The sequence below is a fragment of the Meriones unguiculatus genome (assembly GCF_030254825.1).
Source record: "Meriones unguiculatus strain TT.TT164.6M chromosome X unlocalized genomic scaffold, Bangor_MerUng_6.1 ChrX_unordered_Scaffold_30, whole genome shotgun sequence".
NCBI classification, from domain to species: domain Eukaryota; kingdom Metazoa; phylum Chordata; class Mammalia; order Rodentia; family Muridae; genus Meriones; species Meriones unguiculatus.
The window spans coordinates 12,675,676-12,699,427 of record NW_026843706.1 but is presented as its reverse complement, the minus strand read 5'-3'; the positions used below and the strand labels follow the sequence as shown (position 1 = coordinate 12,699,427).

The 23,752-nt window shown below is 42.3% G+C and overlaps 1 protein-coding gene across 4 annotated transcripts in view; it reads left to right on the top strand.

Annotated features, from left to right (window-relative positions):
* LOC132651495 (sterol-4-alpha-carboxylate 3-dehydrogenase, decarboxylating-like) overlaps positions 1–23,752 on the top strand; it is a 38,850-nt gene that overhangs the window by 2,542 nt on the left and 12,556 nt on the right. For 2 of the 4 annotated variants that reach the window (XM_060376745.1, XM_060376746.1), the window contains exons 3-6: positions 1,551–1,606; positions 5,676–5,779; positions 10,545–10,703; positions 19,599–19,745. In XM_060376745.1, the coding sequence (XP_060232728.1) occupies positions 1,597–1,606; positions 5,676–5,779; positions 10,545–10,703; positions 19,599–19,745 (420 nt within the window). In that variant the 5' untranslated portion in view covers positions 1,551–1,596. The remainder of the gene's footprint in view (positions 1–1,550; positions 1,607–5,675; positions 5,780–10,544; positions 10,704–19,598; positions 19,746–23,752) is intronic. The other 2 variants (XM_060376747.1, XM_060376748.1) reach the window with 1 other exon arrangement.

The following is a 23,752-nucleotide window of genomic DNA, read 5'->3' as shown; positions in this document are numbered from 1 at the left end:
ACACACTATCCTGTGGTATGGTCTAAGTAGACCACATTTTATCAGCTCATCCATCAGTGGAAATTTAGGGTATTTTCACCTTTTGGCTACAGTGAACAATGCTGCTGTGGAAATGGACATAGTCCAAGTCCCTGCATGTGATTTACAATCACTGGATCACAAGGTAATTCTGTTTAACTCTGTAGAGAACCTCCAAATTTCCACAGTGGATAAACCATTTCGTGTTGCCGTTAGCCTCACATAAGTATTCCTTTTTCCACATGACCTCAGTAACATTTATTTTCTGTTTCTGACTTCTGATAACAGCCCTCCTAATGGCTATGAGATGGTCTTCTTGTGATTTTGATTGACATTTCTCTAGTGATTTCTAATGTTGAGTCAATTTCACGCTTGCGAACTGTTAAGTGTGTCTTCTCTGGAGAAATGCCTCTTCATTTAGAGCCTTTCCTGATATGCATTGAACCTGAATGTAGAACACCCAGTGCATTTCAGACAACAGACAGGGTTAAAGAAATACCAGTGGGATTTGACTCACTTTTGGAATAGTTCTGATACCCCAAGGCCTACAGACAACAGATAGATGGTATATAATTTGAGACAGTGTAGGTTTAGTGTTGACAAGAGGTTGGTGTGCTAAGACCTGTGTGATCATCTTCTGAGCAGTGCTAGGGTGGGGCATGTTGCTTTCACTTCCCATGTCCTCTACTGGCAAATGGGAGAGGGTATATGCTTCTTGCTTTGATTAGTAGTGGGAGAGGGGCTGGCAGCTGGGCTTTGTGTTTCTAGAGTGCACAGAGTTCATCTGCAAAGGTGTTGCAACCTGACCACATACAGCATGGTTTAAAGCACGTTAGGAAGCTTTCCCTCCCTGGAACTCTCACAGATTTTCAGTGGAAAGGTCACTTATTCTCCCCATCACTGGAGGACAACAGTAGAATTTTGTCATCCTTAGATGCACCCCCTATCCAGCTATCCCAGTTTGGGCCCATATTTCTTCCTAGGTCTGGTACCAAGATTTGAGTAGTAGAACGATTGTATTTTCTGTATTTTAATTAAGAACTGGTTGAAACATGTTACAGTTCTGTAGCTGTGTCTTGATGTAGGACTTCTAACAGCAAGGGCAAGGGTGGCCTCTGACTCTGTTGCCTGCATTTAAGACCCTTTCCTCCTGCTGTGCTGCCTAGTCTAGCCTCAATAGGAGAAGATGAGCCTAGTCTTACTGCAACTTGATATGCTATGGCTGATTGATATCCATGGGAGGCCTGCCCTTTTCTGAAGAGAAATTGAAGTGGAGTAGATGGTAGGGGGTGGGGAAGAAGGGAGAAGGGGGACAGGGAAGGGACTTGGAGGAAAGGAGGGAGGGAAAACTACAGACAGATGTAATCAAACAGTGAAAAAGAAAGCAAAAAAGAACTGAGTGGAGCACTTTGGGGTGAATTGTGCTCTACATTGAATAAAGTTTGAAGCGAAAGTTTATTGTATCAGTGTTTGCCTGAGAGTCTCTACCTGTGTAACTCATTGATTCCTTCTTTCTGTGCTGGGAACCAAAGCCAAGGCCTTGTACATGTTAAGCAGCCTGTACTGAGTGGACTCAGCATGGCCTCAGGTAAGCTGGAGAGGTATGAAGTGGTTTAGTAGTTCAGAAGAGGACCTTTGGGGGGTGAGGTAGGTAGACTGCTGCAGGGAAATAATATTTATAATGACAGTAGATGCTTTTAACAGGGTGTTTAATGAGCATTTGGCATTGTGCTAAGACCTTTGTCTTTGTTTTCCATTTTATTTTCTTTAATTCTCAACATGATCTTACAAAGAAGCAGATGCAATACTTTTTAAATTAAATTTTTATTTTTATATTAATTACAGTTTATTCACTTTGTATCCCAGCTGTAGCCCTCTCCATCATTCCCTCCCAATCCCACCCTCTCTCCCTCATCTCCTCCCATGCCCCTCTCCAAGTCCCCTGATAGGGGAGGTCCTCCTCCCCTTCCATCTGACTCTAGATTATCAGGTCTTATAAGAACTGGCTGCATTGTCCTATTTTGTGGCATGGCAAGGCTGCTCCCCCCTCAGGGAGGCAGTCAAAGAGCTAGCCACTGATGTCAGAGACAGTGCCTGTTCCCCTTACTAGGGTACCCATTGGATACTGAGCTGCCATGGTCTACTTCTGAGCAGGGGTTTTAGGTTATATCCACAAATGGTCCTTGGTTGGAGTATCAGTCTCAAAAAAGACCCCTTTGCCCAGATATTTTTGTTTTGCTGCACTCCTTGTGGCACTCCTGTCCTCTCCAGATCTTATTATCTCTCCCTTCTTTCCTAAGATTCCCTACCCAAATTTTGGTTAGTAGTCTCAGCATCTGCTTTGATGCCCTACTTGGTAGAGTCTTTCAGAGGCCCTCTGTGGTAGGTTCCTGTCATTTTTCCTGCTTTCTTCTTCTTCCAATGTCCATCCCGTTTGTCTGTCTTTCTGAGTGAGGATTGATCATCTTACCCAAGGTCCTCCTTCTTGCCTTCTTTAGGTGTACAGATTTTTGAAAGTTTATCCTCTACTATATGTCTAATATCGACTTATAAATGAGTATATACCGTATGTGTCTTTCTGTTTCTGGGATACCTCACTCAGGATAATCCTTTCAAGTTCCCACCATTTACCTGCAAATTTCATGATTCCCTTGTTTTGAATTGATGAGTAGTGTTCCGTTGTGTAAATGTACCACAATTTCTGTATGCATTCCTCAACTGAGGGACATCTGGGTTGTTTCCAGGTTCTGGCTATTATGAATAAACCTGCTGAGAACATGGTTGAACAAGTGTCCGTGTCTTGTACTTGAGCATATTTTGGATATATGCCTAGGAGTGGTATAGCTGGATCTTGAGGAAGCGCTGTTCCTAATAGACTGAGAAAGCACCAGATTGACCTCCAAAATGGTTGTACAAGTTTACATTCCCGCCAGCAATGCAGGAGGGTTTCCCTTCTCTACATCCTCTCCAGCATGTGTTGTCACTTGAGTTTTTGATCTTAGACATTCAGATGGGTGTAAGGTAAAATCTCAGGGTTGTTTTGATTTGCATTTCCCTAATAACTAAGGACTTTGAACATTTCTTTTAAGTGTTTCTCTGCCATTCTGTATTCCCCTACAGAGAATTCTCTGTTTAGACCTGTACCCTGTTTTTAAATTGGATTAATGGTTTCATTGTGTTTTAACTTCTTGAGTTCCTTTTATATTCTGGATATTAGCCTGCTGTCAGATAGAGGGTTGGTGAAGATCCTTTCCCAATCTCTATGCTGTCTGTAGTTTTGTTCTGATGACAGTGTCCTTTGCTTTACAGAAGCTTTTCAGTTTCATGAGGTTTCATTAATTGATTGTTGATCTTAGAGCCTGTGTTGTTAGTGTTCTGTTCAGGAAGGTGTCTCCTGTACCAATGAGTTCTAGGCTCTTTCCCACTTTTTCTTCTAATTGATTTAGTGTGTCTGGTTTTATGTTGAGGTCTTTGATCCACTTGGACTTTAGTTTTGTACCGGGTGATAAATATGGGTCTATTGGTGCAGTACTTTTTAATGACTCCCAAGAGAGCTTCCCAGTCAGAGGTAGAACTGAGATTTGTGGCCAGGCAGAAGTTCTGTGTTCATTAGTTTACAGCTTTCAAGAGTGGAGGGTTGTGTGCTTTGGCAGTGTAGGTGAGCAGAGTATCCTCCCGGGATGGGTTTGATTAGTAAGCTTGCATTCATCTCCTAGGTCTGTGTAACACCTGACCACACACAGCATGTCTTAAAATATCAGAGTGCCTAACCTGTAGGAAGCATTCCCTCCATGCAACTATGATAGGATCCCACAGGCAGGCAGGGGGAAGACCATCATGGCCCCAGATACACAACACAGACCCCAGCTAGTGAGATCCATAATGACATTTTCAGGGGTTGCAAGCTAGACATGAGAATCCCTTTGCCTACATTGATGCCATCTGCCTTCTCGTTTGTTTATGCTCCCCGGAGGATCTGAAGAATCCGCGAGCAAAGTGAGGAGTAGGCATTTGTGATTTTTATCACACTAGCTTAAGAACAAAGCGAATCTTCTAGATAGGTGTCACAGGGTACAAGAGGAAGAGCAGTAAGGGCTCTGCATATATAAACACTTGATGCAGCCCTGAGGCTGGCAGGCAAGTGAGTGCCTGCTCTGTGCTAGGCCCTGTCTTGGATGCCTATGATTCAGCAGTGACCAAGCCAGCGCAGACTGTTAGGGAGACTGGTACAATGTGTCCTGATCCTTGTTCTCCAGCAGCTTCTGTCCTGCTACATGTAGAGCCATGAGTCCAGTCACTGCCACCTAGGTTTGAGGTGAGTAGATGTCAGGCCCTGCAACTGTTTGGAGGAGTGAGTAATAAAGAGAGGGATGGAGTTGGCACAGAGCTACAGATTAAATGTCTATATTCATTACATGTATAGACAGAGACCCAGAAAAAGGCAAGTTCTCAGATATCCTGAACGGGTTGTTAGGCTTTTTTCTTATTGCTATAAGAAAATACTTGGAGAAAAGCAACCTATGAAAGGTGGGGAGTTAAGTGTATCGTGAGAGTATGTTTAATGATGATGCAGGCATGGCAGCAGGAGTGGAAGGGCCAGGTCACACTGCATCTGCAGTCGGGAAGCAGAGAGAGGTGAGTACTAGTGCTGAGAGGTCACAGAGGTCAGAGGAGGTACTGGAATTAAGGACCGCTGTGAGACACCAAGTGGGTGCTGGGAACCAAACACAGTGCCTCTGCAAGAGCAAGTGCTCTTAGCCACTGGGCCACATCTCCATTGCTTTCTCATTGTATTCAGTACAGGATCCCAGCCCACTGAATAATGCCATCCACATTCAGTGTAGGTCTTTACACCTCAGTTAAACTTCTCTGGAAATGCCTCCACAGACATGCTTACAAGTCTCCTAGAGATGGTCCTGAGTGCCGTTAGTTTGACAACATGAAATAATAACTGATAACTTCCATTATGAGTTCACAAAACATGTGCATAAATGACCCATCAAACATTGAGTGTGGTAATATCCATTTCAAGGACATGTGGGGCTTTGATTCTACCACAGAGATCTATACACTCATAAAACCAAGGTCCATAGAGACATATGGTGGCACCCATTGTTTGAAAATGTCAAGCTTTGGAAATTGAATTGAAGCTGTCACAAGATTCAATGGCTGCCTGACTCTTCTTTCCCCAGTGACATTTTCCGCATCTTCTTTCATGGGTAGGCTTTTATTTCTGGTACATTTTTCCATTTTCCATTGCTGCATCACTAAATACATTCTTTGTATTTGCAACTTGCTTTGGTGAGTAAAGGGAGAGGAGAATGCATGACGAGACCTTCACCTGAGCTGCATATTTTTCCTGTTTGGTAGCATCATTGTACTTGGTTACTCCTGTCTTCATCATTGTCCAACCACTACCCGGAGGTTTTCGGTATGACCAGTAACAGAGGTTAATTACCTGTGTTCCTGTCCTGCCTCTTAACCAAGAGCACTTTTAGTTAAAGGGCCCGAAATACAGCCTCTAGCACAGGAATATGAACAGGGCAGTTTGACCAGTAGGTATAATGCCTATGGCTTAGCAATTTATGAACACTCACAATGGCTAAAGATCCTTTGCTTCACACACAATTAATGTCTTTCTCTAATTATGGCTCTAGGAAGAAGAGTTGACTGCACCAATCCCATGATGGAAAAAGCTGTTGATGATGTGTCAAAGAAACACCAGGTCACAGGACCATGTTTGACAGTGAGCATTTCCAACGTAAGTACTAACATTCAAGAAGTAGGGGAGAGAGCTAAACCATTGATATTTACCTGTGTGTTTTTAAAATGTATTTATTCTTTTCTCATATTTTACATCCCAACCACAGTTTCCCCTCCGTCCACTCCTCCCAAACCCTACCCCCCTCCCCTCTACCCCAGATCCACTCTCCCTCTGTTTCACTTGACAAAACAGCAGGTCTCCCAGGGATTTCAACCAAACATGACATAACACAGTTGAATTAGACTAGGTAAAAACCTTCATATCAAGGCCTTACCTGTGCATGTTAAAGTCTTCTTAATCCATTTGTTCAATCAGAGATGGTGGGTTATGATTGAGTGTGTTGTATTCCTTGGCTTACGATATGCCAGTTACTTATTTCTGTGTAACAACAACAACAGAAAGTAACGGCTTTAAAAGAGCAATAATAGGAGCTGGAGCTGGCTTAGTGACTAAGAGCACCAGCTGTTCTTGCAGAAGACCTGGATGCAGTCCCAAGCACCCACATGTTGACTCACCACCATCTGCAGCTCCAGTCCCACGGGATCCCCCTCTTCTGCCTCCCAAGGGCAGTGCATGCAGATGGTGCAGAGACATACATGCAGACAAAACACATTCACATACAAATAATGTAATAAATTGTTAAAACAATAGCATATTTGCTCGTGACTCTGGTTCCAGTTGGGAGATTTTACACTGGTCTTCCCTGGGCTTCTTTATGTAGCTGCAGCCATGCAGGCACCTCTGGCATGCTTGTTCCTGGATGGACTAATGCATGTGATGGTAGTAAATGTTGTCTGCCAGCTAGGCATGTTGGGTTGTCCTCAGTGGCCTGTAGTGTGTTAGCTTAGACTTCCGAGTAGACTGCTGGAAGTTTTCCCAGATGGTGGCAAGTAGCCCCTAAGGTCTAGTATGATGCTCAGAAGAGACATTGAAGGAATTATTGTCCCATCATTCATTGTCCAGCCTTCTGGAAGTTCTTCACAGAGGTCTTCAAGTTTACTGTAAAATGGTTCACTCTTGATGAAAGTGCCATTTTCCAAAGTGGGTCTATCAAATATTGGTAAAGTAGACATTCTCATCATTTCTAGTTTTGGTACAGAGTTCACATAAGGCTTCATTTGGCCACCTTTGGTTGAAGCTGTATACCACTTCTATATCTCTTTTTGTATAAACCCAGATTTTTATTATTAATGGCAACCTAAAAATCATAATAACAAACTGCTAGTGTCATCAGATTTCAACCTTCTTTAATGCTTTGGAATCAGCTCTGTTTTCCACTGGGTGATGTTGTAAGACATAAATGTCTAAATTTAAGCTACTAAGAAAGAGTACTTTTTGTCTTATATACATACTCCACATATGACTGCTCTGAAAAAAAAAATAAAGAAGTCATCCTACTGAAGAAAAAGTAAAGCCAGAAAGATTGGAGAAAATGCAGAGGCTCTAGCCATGCCCTCGATATTGTATTACAGTTGAATGCAGTAATTTTCAGGTGCTGGGAGTCAAACATATGGCCTAACAGATATGCTCTATTGCTGAACTATACACCCTACTCCAAGCCCATTCCTTTCCTCCTCTTAACACTATAGTCTCTGAGATGCTCATTTCATCCATTTAATCCATTCTGGAGTCACACTTGCTTCCTATCTAGGACTTCGTTTTTATCAGTACTTATTCTGTTTTTTTCTCTGCTCTGACCACAAACCGTTAGTGATTATGTCACATGGTTTCCTCTAGCCACATAGTCTTAGACATATGATTACAGATATTAGCCTTCACATGTTTGACATCTCTGAACTAGTTTGATTCCCGACACTAAAAAACTCTACCAACTAGCTGCTGGCCCAGTTGTCGCAAGCAGTATCACTACAATATGTCAGTATAAGGAGAGAATCATCCTATCCAAGGGTAGATTAATGATCAGTCACATTTAAAATCAGGAAACGAGAGCCAGGCGTGGTAAAACATGCCTTTAATCCCAGGACTTGTAAGGCAGAGGCAGAGAGATCTCTGTAGGTTCAAGGCCAGCCTGGTCTACATAAGGAATTCCAGGACAGCCAGGGGCATATAGAGAGAACTTTCTTTGATAATTATGTAAGTAAATAAATAAGTGCACAGACAAGTAATTATAAAATCAGGAAATGAAATTTCACTGGAGAATACAATAGCAAAATTATAAGGTGTTTTACTTATTTTTTGAGGTCTTTGTGTGTGTGTGTTTGTGTATATATAGATATATATAGTTGTATATGTATACATATATATGTCTATATATACACATGCCTGTACTTGTGTGGTTCATGCATGTGAGTGTACAGATACTCACACCCATGTTTACACAAAGGATAGGGGATGACGTTGAGCATCTTTGTTGGTCTCTGCTTTATTTCTTTAAGACACGGTCTCGCCATATGATTTTTCTATTGCTGTGATAAAATATCATGGCTAGGCAACTCATAGAAGAAAGGGTTGATTTGGGCGTATGATTCCACGGGGATAAGGGTACATCAACCTCACTGCAGGGGCGCTTGGCAGTAGGCACACATGGTGACTGGGGCAGCAAACTGGGAGTTCATATCTTGAACCATAGGTGTAAAGCCGAGAGAGAGCACTAGGAATGACAGGAGACTTTGAAAGTTCAAAGCCCATCCCTAGTAACACACTTCTAGCAATGCCATATCTTCTAAACCTCTCCAAACAGCATCACTACTGTGAATAAGGTATTCAGATGCTCAAGATTACCACAGACATTCTTCTTAAATCCACTATACTCTGTAAATTAGAAGACTGTAGTTTTGCCCAAGATGGCTGGTCAGCAAGCTCTCAGAATCCACCTGTGTCTCTGCTCCTTAAATCTGGGTTGCGAGCATGGGTAGCCATGAGTGCCTTTTCACACTGATGCTGGGGATTTGAACTCATGTTATATATTTGCACAGCAAGCACTCTTAACCTCTAAGTCATTTCAGCAACCCCTAAGTTGTTTTCTTTAAAGATAATTAGAATGTGATCCATATAGAATTCCTGAAGCTATAGATGCGAGAGAGGATCGGGCGAAAGCTCTGAGGAATGGCCAGACTTTTACTAAGCCGAGGAAAACCAGAGTACTTCTAAGTGCATGCATTGTGCCTGTGTAGATGAGGTAGAAAGGGATGGAAGGAAGAGGTTTCCAGAGAGGTGGTTGATGGGCAGTGGTGAGGCTGATCGTGTGTACAGGTTATGCAGAGCTATTTCAGAATGGACTCCCACATTAAGACAGAGGTAAATCTGCAGGAGGGACCTGATTCTGACAAGCCCTGAGTGTGTCACATAGCAGCTTAATTATGCCAGTCTTTAAGGTACAAGAAGGGAGGCTGGGCTAGTTCAGAGCAACCGATGCTCTTCCAGATCTAGATTCAGTTCCCAGTATGGACACAGTGGCTCACAACCATCTATAACACCAGTTCCAGGGTATTTGACTCATTCTTCTGGCCTTTGCAGCCACTGCATGCATAAAATGCACAGGCACACATGCAGGCAAATATCCATATACACAGTTTAAAAAGACCCCAGGCCCTCCTTTAGGGTCAGCGCTAGTGTGGTGTGTTAATCTTCATTGACAACAGAACTAGATTTGTAGTCACCTGGGAGATGTGTCTGGGAAAGTCTCCAGATATACTGAAGTGATGAGGGAAGGCCTGCCCTAGATGTGGGTGGCAGCATCCCATTAGATAGAATCCCAGACTGAATAAAAAGATGAAAGGGAAAAGCCAGCTGGTGCCAGTGATTGAGTGTGTTCCTGTCTTCTGACCATGAATGCAGTGTAGCCACCTGCCTCTCCTACCATCATGCCACCCCACCCTGATGGGTTAGATCCCTTAAACCGTGAGCCAAGCTAAATCCTGCTCTCCTTAAGTTGTGTCTGACAAATATTTTCTCACTGTGATGGGAAAAGTTAACTATAGCCAGATTACTGAGCAGATGTCAGTTGACATTTTCATTGACATCCTGGAGGCCTAACACCAGGTGCCACCTGCAGGTGCCATGCTATACTTCTATCATCCCACTTTCCATAGTTGGAGTTTAGCCAAGAAATTGGGTGTGCTGAGGAGGCTGGAATCTAAATAACGCGTCCTGCTGCTGATTCTTCAGCTCCTTCAGGTTCAGAGAAGGCACAGCAAATCCCTAGGTGCGAGTGTTGAATGAATGGCTTTCTGATTCTGCCTGGAAATCCCATCAGTGTGGCCCTTAGTTCATGGACTAGGACACAGAGGGGTTAAGTGGTCAGCTCAGAGCCTCAAGATCCACCTTCCTTGTGGGAATGGTGGCAAAGAAAAAAAATCACCATCCTGTGACTCTGGGAACAGATGCTTTACTTGCAGAATCTCAAATGGCTAGATTTTTTTTCTTCTGGCCATGGATAGCCAATCAGGAGCAAGAAGGCATTGCCTTCAGCTTTTTTTTTTTTGCTTGTTTAGATTGTCCTGGTGTGGTCATGGGCACTTTAATTCCCTTCCACTAAATACAAAGTGTGTGTGGATGATATCATCAAATCTACGAGTCTAGCCTAGTTTCATTTGTTTTCTCCTCCCTCCTTGTTGAACCCAGGAGAAGAAGTGACACTGGAGATGAAACACAATTACTTAAAGCTTTTTCCTGAGCTCAGGCAGTTTCAAAGAGACAGAAGATGTGTGTGTCATTGCAGTGGCTCATGACAGTTAAGCCTGACCTTTATCACATTAGTCCTCACACCTCTGGACCTCTTGCCATTCCTTTCTTTGTCCAGGCTAAGAAGTGCACGGTGATTGGAGGCTCTGGGTTTCTGGGGCAGCACATGGTGGAGCAGTTGCTGGAGCGAGGCTATGCTGTCAATGTTTTTGATATCCGCCAAGGATTTGATAACCCGAAGGTGCAGTTCTTTATAGGCGATCTCTGCAGTCAACAGGTAAGGAGTAATTATAGTTTGAAAAAAATGATTTTGAAAGATTGAAAAGTTTTAGGAAATAATTTTACATACCGTGTTGTCCATATTCAGAAGGAAAAACTGTTACCTGTGTCACATGGGGCTTTAGTGTGTCCTAGGAACATGAAAGCAGCCACGGGGCCATAGTCCGGAGAGCAGACAAGGCCGGATACCAAACAAACTTCATGAAAACATTTCATCCACATATTATGGGTTGCAACATGGCAGCTGCTGCCCTAGACTATGTAGATTGCTAGGCCATATGATATTCATTACTTTTAACTGAGATATAGTTTGCATGCCATAAAATTCATATTTTTCAAATGTATTTTATCATTTTTAGTTATGTATGTATTTCTGTGTTGGTATGTGCATGGAAATTCAGATGTCTGCAGAGGCAAGAGGTGTTGTCTTCCACCCCTAATCAGAACCAGAGTTACAGGCAGTTGTGAGCCATCTGATGTAGGTGTTGGCCCTCAACTCAGGTCCTCTGGAAGAGCAGTGCATGCTCTTAAAACTGCTGAGCCACCTCTCCAGCCCCCAGATTCATGGTTTTGAAATGTGCACTGAAATAAATTTCAGCAGCTCTCTTCAAAACTGTGCAGTCATTCCCACTGTCTACTTCCAGAACGTCTTCTTCGCCTCAAAAGGAAATCCTGTACCTGTTTACTTCCCGCTCTCACCCCAGCCCCTAAGCACTCCTCGTCCACTTTCAGTTATTCCATCTGTCAGCTCTGCAAATTTCATAGGTGGCCAACTTCTTTCTTTAGCGTAATGCTTCCAAGTTCCATCCATGTTCTGTGGGGTATTCATATTTTGAATCTTTGAAGGTATTGCAAGTTGCTCAGCACAGCTGTTGGGTCTGTTTATGGCAGCCATCCATGGCCACTCATTTCCCCTCCCAAGTGACCTGTTTCATTCCACAATGGTTTCAGCTCCTTGCTGATGGTGGCCCCATCAACATTTCTGGTACCATTGTCGATTTGGATGGTTAAGAAGATGGCTTTACTGGTCTTGCGTCTTTTCTTTGCAATGAATGTTCTACTCCACTACTCCCATTGTCATTCCTTGGCCTGGACCTGTCACCCCCAATAAGTACGTTGTCTCAGTGGCATACCCTGCACTCTGAGCACTGTTTCGTCTCTTTCTAGTCCTGCCCTCTAATACTACAGCAGCACCAACTCTGGGTATTTGTACTGTCACTCTCTGTATTGCATCCTCACCAGCCCCGTCTGTTGTAATGTATAACTTTCAACCCCTCTTCCCCAGTCTCTTCTTGTCACTTGTCCCCATGGTTATCCAGAGAAACAATCCACAGTGGGAAGGAGAGGGGCAGTGCACAGGGCAGGAGAGAGACTGAGATTGAAGTCACAGAATAACCTGATGTGGTTGTGGGGGCAATTGTGAAGTTGGTAGGAGAGACAGGAAACTTGGGCAGTGCCCCAATTAGAACCACTACCTCTTATAGAAACCTGCTCTGTTTTTTTTAATTTTTATTAATTACAGTTTATGCAGTTTGTATCTCAGCTATAGTCTCCTCCCCCATCCCCTCCCAATCCCACCCTCCCTCCCTCTTCTTCTCCTATACCCCTCCCCTAGTCCACTGATAGGGGAGGCCCTCCTCCTCTTCCATCTGACCCTAGCTTATCAGGTCTCATCAGGACTGTCTTCTATTTCTTCCTCTGTAGGTTGGTAAGGCTGCTCTCCCCTCAGGTGGAGGTGATTAAAGAGCCAGCCCATGAGTTCATGTCAGAGATGGTCCCTGTTCCTATTATTGGGGAACCATCTTGGACACTTGGCTGCCATGGACTACATCTGTGCAGGGGTTCTAAGTTATCTCCATGCATGGCCCTTGCTTGGAGTATCAGTCTCAGAAAAGACCCCTATGCCCAGATTTTTTGGTTCTGTTGCTCTCCTTTTGCAGCTCCTGTTCCCTCCAAGTCTTTCTATCTCCCCTTCTTTTATAATATTCCCTGCACTCTGCAAAAAGTTTGGTTATGAATCTCAGTATATATTTTGATACACTGCTGGGTAGAGTCTTTCAGAGGGCCTTTGTGATAGGTTCCTGTCCTGTTCCCTGTTTTCTCCCTCTTCTGATGTCCATCTCATTTGCCTTTCTGAATGAAGACTGAGCATCTTACCAGGGTCCTCCTTCTTGATTACCTTCCTTAGGTGTTCAGATTTTAGTACAATTATCCTATATTATATGTCTAATAACACTTATAAGTGATTTTATACCATGTGTGTCTTTCAGCTTCTGGAATACCTCACTCAGGATGATTATTTCTAGATCCCAACATTTGTCTGTAAATTTCATGATTTCTTTTCTTTTTCAATTATTTTTATTAATTACAGTTTATTCACTTTGCATCCCCTCAGTAGCTCCCTCCCTCCACCCCTCCCAATCCCACTTGCCCTTCCTCTTCCTCACCCGTGCCCCTCCCCTAGTCCACAGATAAGGGAGGTCCTCCTCCCCTTTCCTCTGATCCTAGTCTGTCGGGTCTCATCAGGAGTAGCTGCATTGTCTTCCTCCGTGGCCTCTTAAGGCTGCTCCCCGCTCAGGAAGGAGATGATCAAAGAGCCAGCCACTGAGATCGTATCAGAGACAGTCCTTGTCCCTATTACTATGAGCCCACTTGGACACTGAACTGCCATGGCTACCTCTGTGCAGGGGTTCCAGGCCATCTCCATGAGTGACCTTGGCTGGAGGCAAAGTCTCAGAAAAGATCCCTGTGCCCAAACTTTTTGGATCTGTTGTTCTCCTTGTAGAACTCCTATCCTCTCCAGTTCTTACTATCTCCCAGTTCCTTCATAAGGTTCCCTGCACTCTGCCCAAAGTTTGGCTGTGAGTCTCAGCATCTGCTTTGATACCCTGCAGGTTAGAGCCTTTCAGAGGCCCTCTGTGGTAGGCTCCTGGCCTGTTCCCAGTTTTCTCCTTCTTCCGAGGTCCATCCTCTTTGCCTTTCTGAATGGGAATTGAGCATCTTTGCCAGAGTCCTCCTTCTTGATTAGCTTCCTTAGGTGTACAGATTTTAGTATGTTTATCCTATATTATATGTCTGATATCCACATGTGAGTGAGTATATACCCTGTGTGTCTTTCTGCTTCTGGGATACCTCACTCAGGATTGATCTTTTCCAGTTCCCACCATTTACCTGCAAGTTTTATGATTTCTTTGTTTTTAATTGATGAGTAGTATTCCTTTGTGTAAATGTTTCACAATTTCTGTATCCATTCCTCAACTGAGGACATATGGGTTGTTTCCATCTTCTGGTCATTATGAATAAAGCTGCTATGAACATGGTTGAACAAATGTCCTGGTTGTATACTTGAGCATCCTTTGGATACATGCCTAGGAGCGGTGGGTATAGCTGGGTCTTGAGGAAGTACTATTCCTAATTATCTGAGAAAGTGCCAGATTGAATTCCAAAGTGGTTGTACAGTTTTACATTCCCACCAGCTTCTCCACATCCTCTCCAGCATGTGCTGTCACTTGAGTTTTTGATCTTAGCCATTCTGATGTGTGTAAGGTGAAATCTCAGGGTTGTTTTGATTTGCATTTCACTGATGACTGAGGATGTTGAACATTTCTTTCCGTGTTTCTCTGCCATTCTGTATTCCTCTATAGAGAATTCTCTGTTTAGCTCTGTACCCCATTTTTTAATTGGGTTACTTGATTTGTTGCTGTTTAACTTCTTCAGTTCTTTATATATTTTGGATATTAGCCCTCTGTCAGATAAAGGGTTGGTGAAGATTCTTTCCCAATCTGTAGGCTCCCGTTTTGTTCTATTGACAGTGTCCTTTGCTTTACAGAACTTTTCAGTTTCCGGAGGTCCCATTTATTGATTGTTGATCTTAGAGCCTGTGCTGTTGGTGTTCTGTTCAGGAAGTTGTCTCCTGTGCCAATGAGTTCAAGGCTGTTCCCCACTTTTTCTTCTAACAGGTTTAGTGTGTCCGTTTTTATATTGAGGTCTTTAATCCACTTGTATTTTAGTTTTGTGCAGGGTGATAAATATGGGTCTATTTGCATTTTTCTACATGTAGACCTCCAGTTAGACTAGCACCATTTGTTGAAGATGCTGTCTTTTTTCCATTGTATGGTTTTGGCATCTTTGTCAAAAATCAGGTGTCCATAAATGTATGGGTTTATTTCTGGGTCTTTTCTTCGATTCCATTGATCCACCATTCTGTTTCTATTCCAGTATCGTGCAGTTTTTATTACTGTTGCTTTGTAGTACAGTTTGAGATCACGGATGGAGATACCTCCAGAAGATCTCTTAAGGTGCTTCACCAAACCTTTCAAGGACAGTGCTCTTTTGTCTGGGTCACCTGATTCTTGATTTTCCCCCACAGTGACCACTAAACCAGTTCTGAGGACAGTCGCTAGGGAATAGATAGGCACCAGGTGGTACATCAAACTGTTCTTCAGGTTATAGCCCCAGCACTGGTGAAAACTTTCCATGTCTTCTCCTTCTACTCTCTGGGTAGCAAAGAAATTCTGAATGTTCCTTGATTTTACCATTGCTTGGCCCTCAGCCTCCCCTGGTACCATCCACCCTCCCAGGCATGAGCCTGCCCACACCTGCATGTGATTCCACAGGAAGACCTTCCCAACACAGCGTGTTCTCTAGTCACGCTCAGCCTCTCAGATGCAAGCAGCATGCATCAACCAGGGCACGAGTGTGCCAGACAAATGTGATAAAAGATCAGAGGAAAAAGGTAAAGCTATTATAGTAGATCCTGAATTTTGGGCTAAGGGAAAAAAGGTGGACATGATGCAGGTAAAGATCATGGCAGGGGAATGCTTAGAAATGGTCCTTTGCCTTGGGCTTCCAGTGTTGGAACTACAGGCACCTGCCCCAGCAGCTGTAGAAAAAAAGCTCTCATTGTACTCTCTTTAGGCCCTGGTTCTACCTTCCTTACAAACAGAAGGAAAAAGTTGCATACCAACTGAAAAGGGGGTGGGACAGAGTAGTTCCAGATCTACGGTATTTTTTTTTTTTTTGAGATTTTATTTGTTCTTATTTTATCTGTATGGGTGTTTTGCCTGCATGTGCACCTGTGTACCACATATACAAGTTCCTACAGAGGCCAAAGAGGCTGTCTGATCCTCTGGAACTGGAGATACAGACAAATGAGAATAACCATGTGGTTGCTGGGAAGAGAACCCACATCCTGTGGAAGAGCAACCAGTGCTCTTAAACACTGAGCCATCTCTCTAGCCCCACCAACCCCACCCACAACTTCTGGTGTCTTTTGTAATGACAGGAGTCTTTAGTTTAGATTGTGTTCTTAGTAAGCCATCTGGCTTTTCCACTCATGGCTTGAACATTTTCTTAAAAATATCCAGGCCTCAGTTTTAGTCTTTCATTATATTCTCCCTGCATCTTACGTGTTCTTTCTTTATACTATTAGACAGATTCTCTCCTTTACATAATTTCTCATGGCATGTAATCTTTGCCCTCTCACATTATTTTCTTTGTACATGAGGGTGTGGACATGTGGACATGCTTGTGGAAGCCAGAGGTTGATATCAGGTGTCTTTCTTATTGCTTTCTTTGTTATTGCAGCAGGATCACTGAACTTAGAGTTCATTGACTCAGCTAAGATGGCTGGCCAGGAAACGGCAGGGACCTACATGTTTCTCCCTCCCCATCTATGGGATTACAAACATACCTCTGTGCACCAGTGGTTCGTTTCTTTGTTTGTTATAACATGGGTCCTGGGGAATCCAACCCAGGTCCTTATACTTACTTGCACATCAAGCACTTTGCTGACTCAGCCATCTTCTCAGCATGCCCATCCTCCAGGCCCTAATTATTTTGAAACCAGTCTCTCTATAAACATTTCAGCACTTACCTCTAAAACATAAAAAATCATTTTTAATAAAAACATTCTACAATCATATCTCAGAGGCACCATTAATAACTCCTTAATATCAGTCATTCATTGAACACTTCATAAGACTTCTGTAAAATTAATTGCTCTGCAAGAGAAGAATTAAACACAGTCATCAAGACTGTGCATTTGATAAATGTGTCAGGCTCTTATTTCCTAAGATGCCTTAGTATGTGTGTTGTCTTAGTGGTGTTTAGCTTGTTCATTGTCAGGTAGCATATCCCAGGGTCTGGATTTTGCTAGTTGCATCTCCAGATCATCAACATGTCCGTTTGGCACCTGCTGTTTCCTGTAAACTAGTAGTTCTAGGGCTGCATTTTCCAGAAAGGTATCCACTGGCCACATATGGCTACCAAGCACTTCAACTGAGACAAGTCTTCAGTGAGAGACACTTTGAAATCCACGTTAAATTGCAAAGATTGAGTACAAAACCAATAAGTAGCTCAATAATTTTATATTGATTATTTCTAGGTGCTATAAAATCCAGACTTGGATTGATTTACACACACACACGTACACACACACATTCACACATTCTTTGAGATGGGGTCTTGCTTTGTAGCCTAGGCTAGCTTGGAACTCTGTATGTCAACGATACTGAACTGAAATTCACAGCAATCCTTTTGCTTGCGTCTCCCAAGTGAGTATGAGGCAAAGATTTGATGTGGTTCGGGTCCCCCCATCCTGGTACATCATGACTACAAACATTTATGCATATGTATGTGCATACATGTGCACACCTGCATGAGAGAGAGATTGAGAGAGAGAGTTGATATTAAATATATTAAGAGAGGAGAGTGAGTATTGTTTTCATCCACATTTCCTAGTTCACAGCTGCTTGTCTAGGGCAGGCTACAGAAACTACAGTTCATCTCTCTAAAGAGGAGTCATGCTCTTCTCTCTACCTAGTGTCAGAAGGGATCCATCCCCATACCTAGGAGGAAGGAGAATCTGGTCAGACAGACCTTGCTGGGCTTTCTCATTTGCTGTGCTCATGTCTATGCTTTAGTGGTGCTTATGTCATGAGACCAGAGGCTGGTGCACCCAGGGTGGGCATGGAAGTCCCACACCATTTTGTCAACACATCACCCTGTACACCTCTTCACCCATGTCCTTTGTAATTCCTTTATAGTGAGTAAGCAAGTGAATTCTGTTACCTGAATTCTGTTTACCGCTTGTACAAGGTAAACAAAGCCATGAAGATAATCTGTCAGTATAGTAACTATGAATACAAAGATTCTTTTTTTTTACCCAAACACATTATTAAAGAAATCTATGTGTCCCTAGTTACTGAAAAGAAAATTCAGGTGGACAGAGGTCTACATGGCAGAGGAAAGTCAAGTCAGTAAATGTATAGAGCACCCTCAAGTGAGAGTGTCACCATTTGCAGAAAAAAAATGGGCAGAACAGAACCATCAGTGGGTGCTGTAACCAGTCCATGGAATTACCATCCCACAAATTTGGTAAGACTCTGGCAGCTGTCCCCTTCATTGAATGATCCAATTTGACATTACCAGCAGTGTCCTGATAAGCACACACCAGTACTCATGTGGATTGCTTGCCAAAACTATTAAGCGCGAATGTAACTGTGAATGAACAGACAAATGCAAAATGAGAAGTTCATAAACTCTCTGATCTTATGAAATATTACTGTTACAGAAGACAGAAAGCAAAACTCAGGGAATTGCTTCAGATTAAAGGAAATTAAAGGTATGGGTTACATATGCATGGTTCACGTTTGGCTCCCAATTAGAAACAGGTATAAAGGATATCGTGAGAATCGTTAAGGAAGCTTAAATATGGAGCAACTGTTACCTAAGACTCGCTAGGGGCTAAGAAGATGGTTCAGTGAGTTAAAATTCCCAGAACACACAAATAATAAAAAGTCATGCATGGTCATGCAGGCCTGCGAAACAAGCATGAGAGAACTAGAGATGGGTGACTTTTTGGTATTTGTTGACCAGCCAACATCCAGCTGAGGATACATATTGAGACCCTGTTTCAAAAAAATGAAGAGGAGGAAAATATCCCCCATCCTCTTCTGATCTTCAGGTGTGTGTGTGTGTGTGTGTGTGTGTGTGTGTGTGTGTGCGTGCATTGTACATGTATGTGTGCACACACACAAATACAACAATAAAATTTTATTTTTTAAAAATAATGTCCTATCTGTTGCAGTGTGCCTACTGTTCATCATTTGGTAGTTATTTGGGCAAAAGTCTGCATGCCTAGAAGATTACACCTTACTTTCAAGTGGTTTCCCAGCATTGTCATGTTTGTGTATAATTACAAAGGATTTTATGGCATCTAGTGATATTTCTTCTGATGACAACCATGAATTATACCTAAAGCCTACTCCTTTGTGGAGGCTTGCTGTTGTGACATGCTGTCGTTCTGCCCATTTAGTCCCTCAGATCTTTTTTCTCAAGAGTTAACCACTTTATCCCTCTCTGTTCTCTACTTTAACAACTGTTACTGTTATTGTTATTGATGACCAACCTGCCCATGGGAATCTTCTTTGGCCCATAGGAGTCTCTGTATGTTGGTTCTTGAATCTATTTATTCCCCAATATTCTTGGAGAGCCTCCCTATTTGCCTGTGTGGTAAAACAAGGTCTTCCTAGTTTATTTAATATGTTTAATGTCTCAGATCTGCAGCCACCTGTTTGTCTTAAGAGGTTCATTCTGGAAGTAAGTGAAACTGACATGCTTTATGAATCTCCTTCCAGTCACTGCATTGTCTGGCTTCTCCTGCTCCCTTTTTATTCAAGACAAGGTAATAAGAAGGGGTCAATGGAAAAAAAAAAAACTTGGTTTTATCCCACATGGTTTTGTGTAGTTTGAATCTTTTACAAAGAGTGTATTTTTGTGTTGCTTATATACTTATAAAAGGACAAAAGTCCAATAGGCCACAGATGACAGAGAACGTGAGAAGGCTGTTGACCTTCCCTGAGCTGGAATTTGTCTTTGTGTGCTTTTTCAGGACCTGTACCCGGCTCTGAAAGGTGTGAGCACAGTTTTCCACTGTGCATCACCCCCACCGTCCAGTAACAACAAGGAACTCTTTTATAGAGTGAATGTGATTGGCACCAAGAATGTCATTGAAACCTGCAAAGAGGCTGGGGTTCAGGTAAGGGGAATGCAGCAGTGACAAATCCCAGGAGAGTGTGCTGGCTTTTTTAGGGGGAAGGGAGAGGGAGTAGCTCCTGTTACTGTCTTCCTAGGCCCATCCAGGTTTACCTCTTCCATGTTGAGAAGATAAAAACAGGTAAGCGCTGGGCACCAGCTGATATCACAGAGGGCCAGTTGGGGTTATACTGCTACAGACAGACCCTCTGAATGTTCAGCTATGCTAAGGCCTATTGGTCTCTGCTGTAAAAAACTATGAAATTTAGACATTGCTTATTTTCTCTGCCTGGAACAACACATACTTAATCTTTTCCAGCACTGTAACCCTTTCGTGTATTGGTTTGTTGATATTAACTCAGTTTACCTTTTTGTCCAACCATTGCCACTGTCCTTCTCTGTAAGTAAGTAAGTGGCACTTCTACGTTATTCTGCCACTCCCTAGCTCCTAGCAACCACCATTCCCCAGTCTGTCTCTCTGATTACTTTCAGAAGGTCATATGAGTGCATCCCAACAGTTTGTATCCTTTTGTGGTGTGCTCATTTTACTTATAACAATGTCTGTACAGTTTGTCCACCTTGGAGCAGGTCAGAATTTTCTTTATTTGTCAAAGCTAATGTTCCCATTTAATGGATGGACTGTAACTTATTTATTCATTCATCCATCAATAGACATTTGTGTTGGTTTCGCCTTTGGGCTCTTATGAATTATGCTTCTGTGATTGGGGGATGCAAATACCTGCCTCAGTCCTTGCTTTTGATTTTTTGGGTTTCTACCCAAATGTGGAATACCTGCACCATAAGATAAGTTTCGCTGAACTTTAAAAAAAATCATCCCATTGTTTGCTAACCTTGCTTGCATTTTATATCTGATAGGAACCTGTTATGAGTTCGGCCAGAGGGCGAACAAATTTTGGTTTTGTATCAGGTTCAACACTGTTAGAAATCTGAGTCCTAGAAAGACCTTGATGGAACCCCAGCCTCTAGGTGCAACAGCTCACCTGCCCACAGAGCTGCATGCTACAAATACTCTGAAAGTGAGAAAGGGGGCACAGAGAGCAGAGGCTCTTCTTCTAATAATTTTCCTAGGTACATCTGTCTAGTTCCCAGTAATCAGCTGGCTTCGCAGGAATAGGTGGGAGAGGAGCTCTTCTGGATTCTCATTGTTAAAATTCCCACTGGCTAATCGTAGCACTCTGTAAGCAGAAAGTAGAGAGATGGATGCCAGTGTTTAGCTGGCTTCCTCTGTTCTTGTTGTTCAGGACCCCAGCCCATGAACACATTAGGGTGCCTTTCCTTCCATGAACTAAACCTCTCTGGAAATGTACTCACAGGTGTATCTCCTAGATGGTTCCAAACCCCATCAAGTTGACAGTCTGAACTGTCGTTCTCGATTATGCTTTACACTTGACAAGACAGTTTACCCTGCTGAAGTTGTCACCCACTTTGTTTCCTCTTCTTAGGTAGCCACTGGCTATCAATTCCATGCACCTCCAGTATAAGGTATTTGCTTGCTTGCATGTCAGAGGACTTTATAACAGTGGGATCACACTGAACATGTCTTTCTGAAACTTTTTTCCACTATTAGTAAGTTTTAGGCTTGTTCATTCTCTGAGGGGGTAGATAGCTTGCTAGGTAAGGGCAAAGAAAGTGATTTAAGGAACATTTTCTCCAACACCGAAACCAAAATGTCTTTAATGGCATTTTATCACAAAGTTTTAACGTGTTACTTCCCATATTTTAGGATAACTGACCAGGTATGTATGACTATATGCAACAGGGTCTTTATTTTGTTTTGCTTTCTTTTTTTCCATTAGCATGGTTTTGGCATCTTCGTCTAAAATCAGGTGTCCATAGGTGTGTGGGTCATTTCTGGGTCTTCAATTACGATTCCATTGATCCACCAGTCTGTTTCTATGCCAGTACCATGCCATGTTCATTACTGCTGCTCTATAGTACAGCTTGAGATCAGGGGTGGAGATACCTCCAGAAGATCTTTTAGTATAGAGGATTGTTTTAGCAATTCTGGGTTTCTTGTTATTCCATATGAAGCTGAGAATTTTTATTTCAAGGTCTGTAAAGAATTGTATTGGTAATTTGATGGGAATTGCATTGAATCTTTAGATTGTTTTTTTTGTAAGATTGCCCATTTTATTACGTTCATCATACAGAGCCAATTGCATGAGATATTCTTCCACCTTCTGATATCTTTTTCTAAATTTTTAAGATTTATTTATTTATTTGTTTGTATATTTAATTTTTTTAATTTATTTATGTATTATGTATGCGGTTTTCTGCCTGCATGTACACCTGCACTATAGTAGAGGGCACCAGATCTCATCTCAACCATGCTGTTGCTGAGAATTGAACTAAGGACCTCTGGGAGAGCAGCCAGGTCTCTTAACCTCTGAGCCATCTCTGCAGTTCTTTCTTCTGTATCTTTCTTCAGAGACTTGAAATATTTTTTAATACAAATCTTTGACTTACTTGGTTAGAGTTACACCTACATACTTTATGTTTTTTTGTGGCTCTTGTGAAGGGTGTTGTTTCCCTCATTTCACTCTCAGCCCATCATTTATCTTTTGTATATAGGAGGGTTACTGATTTTTTTTTTGAGTAATTTTGTATCCTGCCACTTTGCTGAAGGTCTTTATCAGCTGTAGGAGTTCCCTGGTAGAGTTTTTGGGGTCACTCACGTATACTATCATATCTTCTGCAAATACTGATACTTTGACTTCTTCATTTCCAATTTGAATCCCTTGATCTCCTTTAATTATCTTATTGCTCTAACAGGGACTTCACATACTATGTTGAAGAGATATGGAGAGAGTGGGAAGCCTTCCCTTGTCCCCGATTTCAGTGGGATTGATTTAAGTTTCTCTTTGTTTACTTTGATGTTGGCTATAGGCTTGCTGTATATTGCCTTTACTATGTTTAGGTATGTGCCTTGTATCCCTGATCTCTCCAGGACTTTAAACCTGAAAAAGTGTTGGATTTTATCAAATGCTTTTTCAACATCTAAAGAGATTATCATGTGTTTTTTTTTTTCTTTTACTCTGTTTATATGGTCGTTTACATAGATGAATTTCTGTATATTGAACCACCCATGCATGTCTGGAATGAAGCCTACTTGGTCAGAATGGATGGTATCTTTGATGTGTTCTTGGATTAGGTTTTGCAAGTATTTTATTAGGTATTTTGCATCAATGTTAATAGGAGAGATAGGTCTGAAGTTCTCTTTCTTTATTGTGTCTTTGTGTAATTTAGTTATCAAGGTGATTGTGGCCTCATAGAATGAGTTTGGTAATATTTCCTCTGTTTCTATTTTGTGGAATAGTTTGAAGAGTATTGGTGTTGGCTCTTCTTTGAAAGTGTGGTAGAATTCTGCACTGAAACCATCTGGCCTTGAGTTATTTTTTAGAAGGGAGAATCTTTCCTTAGGGAATAAAGGACTATTAAATTTATTTATTTGTCCTTGAGCCTCTTTTGGATATATGCTTAGGAGTGGTATGGCTGGATCATGGGGAAGCACTATTCCTAGTTGTCTGAGAAAGCTCCAGATTGATTTCCAGAGTGGTTGTACAAGTTTACATTCCCACCAGCAGTGGAGAAGGGTTCCCCTTTCTCCACAACCTCTCCAGCATGTGTTGTCACTTGAGTTTTTGATCTTGGCCATTCTCATGGGTGTAAGGTGAAATCTCAGGGTTGTTTTGATTTGCATTTCCCTAATGGCTAGTGAGGTTGAGCATTTCTTTAAGTGCTTCTCTGCCATTCGGTGTTCCTCTACAGAGAATTCTCTGTTTAGCTCTGTTCCCCATTTTTGAACTGGATTACTTGGTTTGCTGCTTTTCAACTTCTTTAGTTCGTTATATATACTGGATATGAGTCCTCTGTCAGATAAAGGGTTGGTGAAGATTCTTTCCCAATCTGTAGGCAATCGCTTCGTTTTGGTGATGGTCTCCTTTGCTTTGCAGAAGCTTTTCAGTTTCATGAGGTCCCATTTATTTTTTG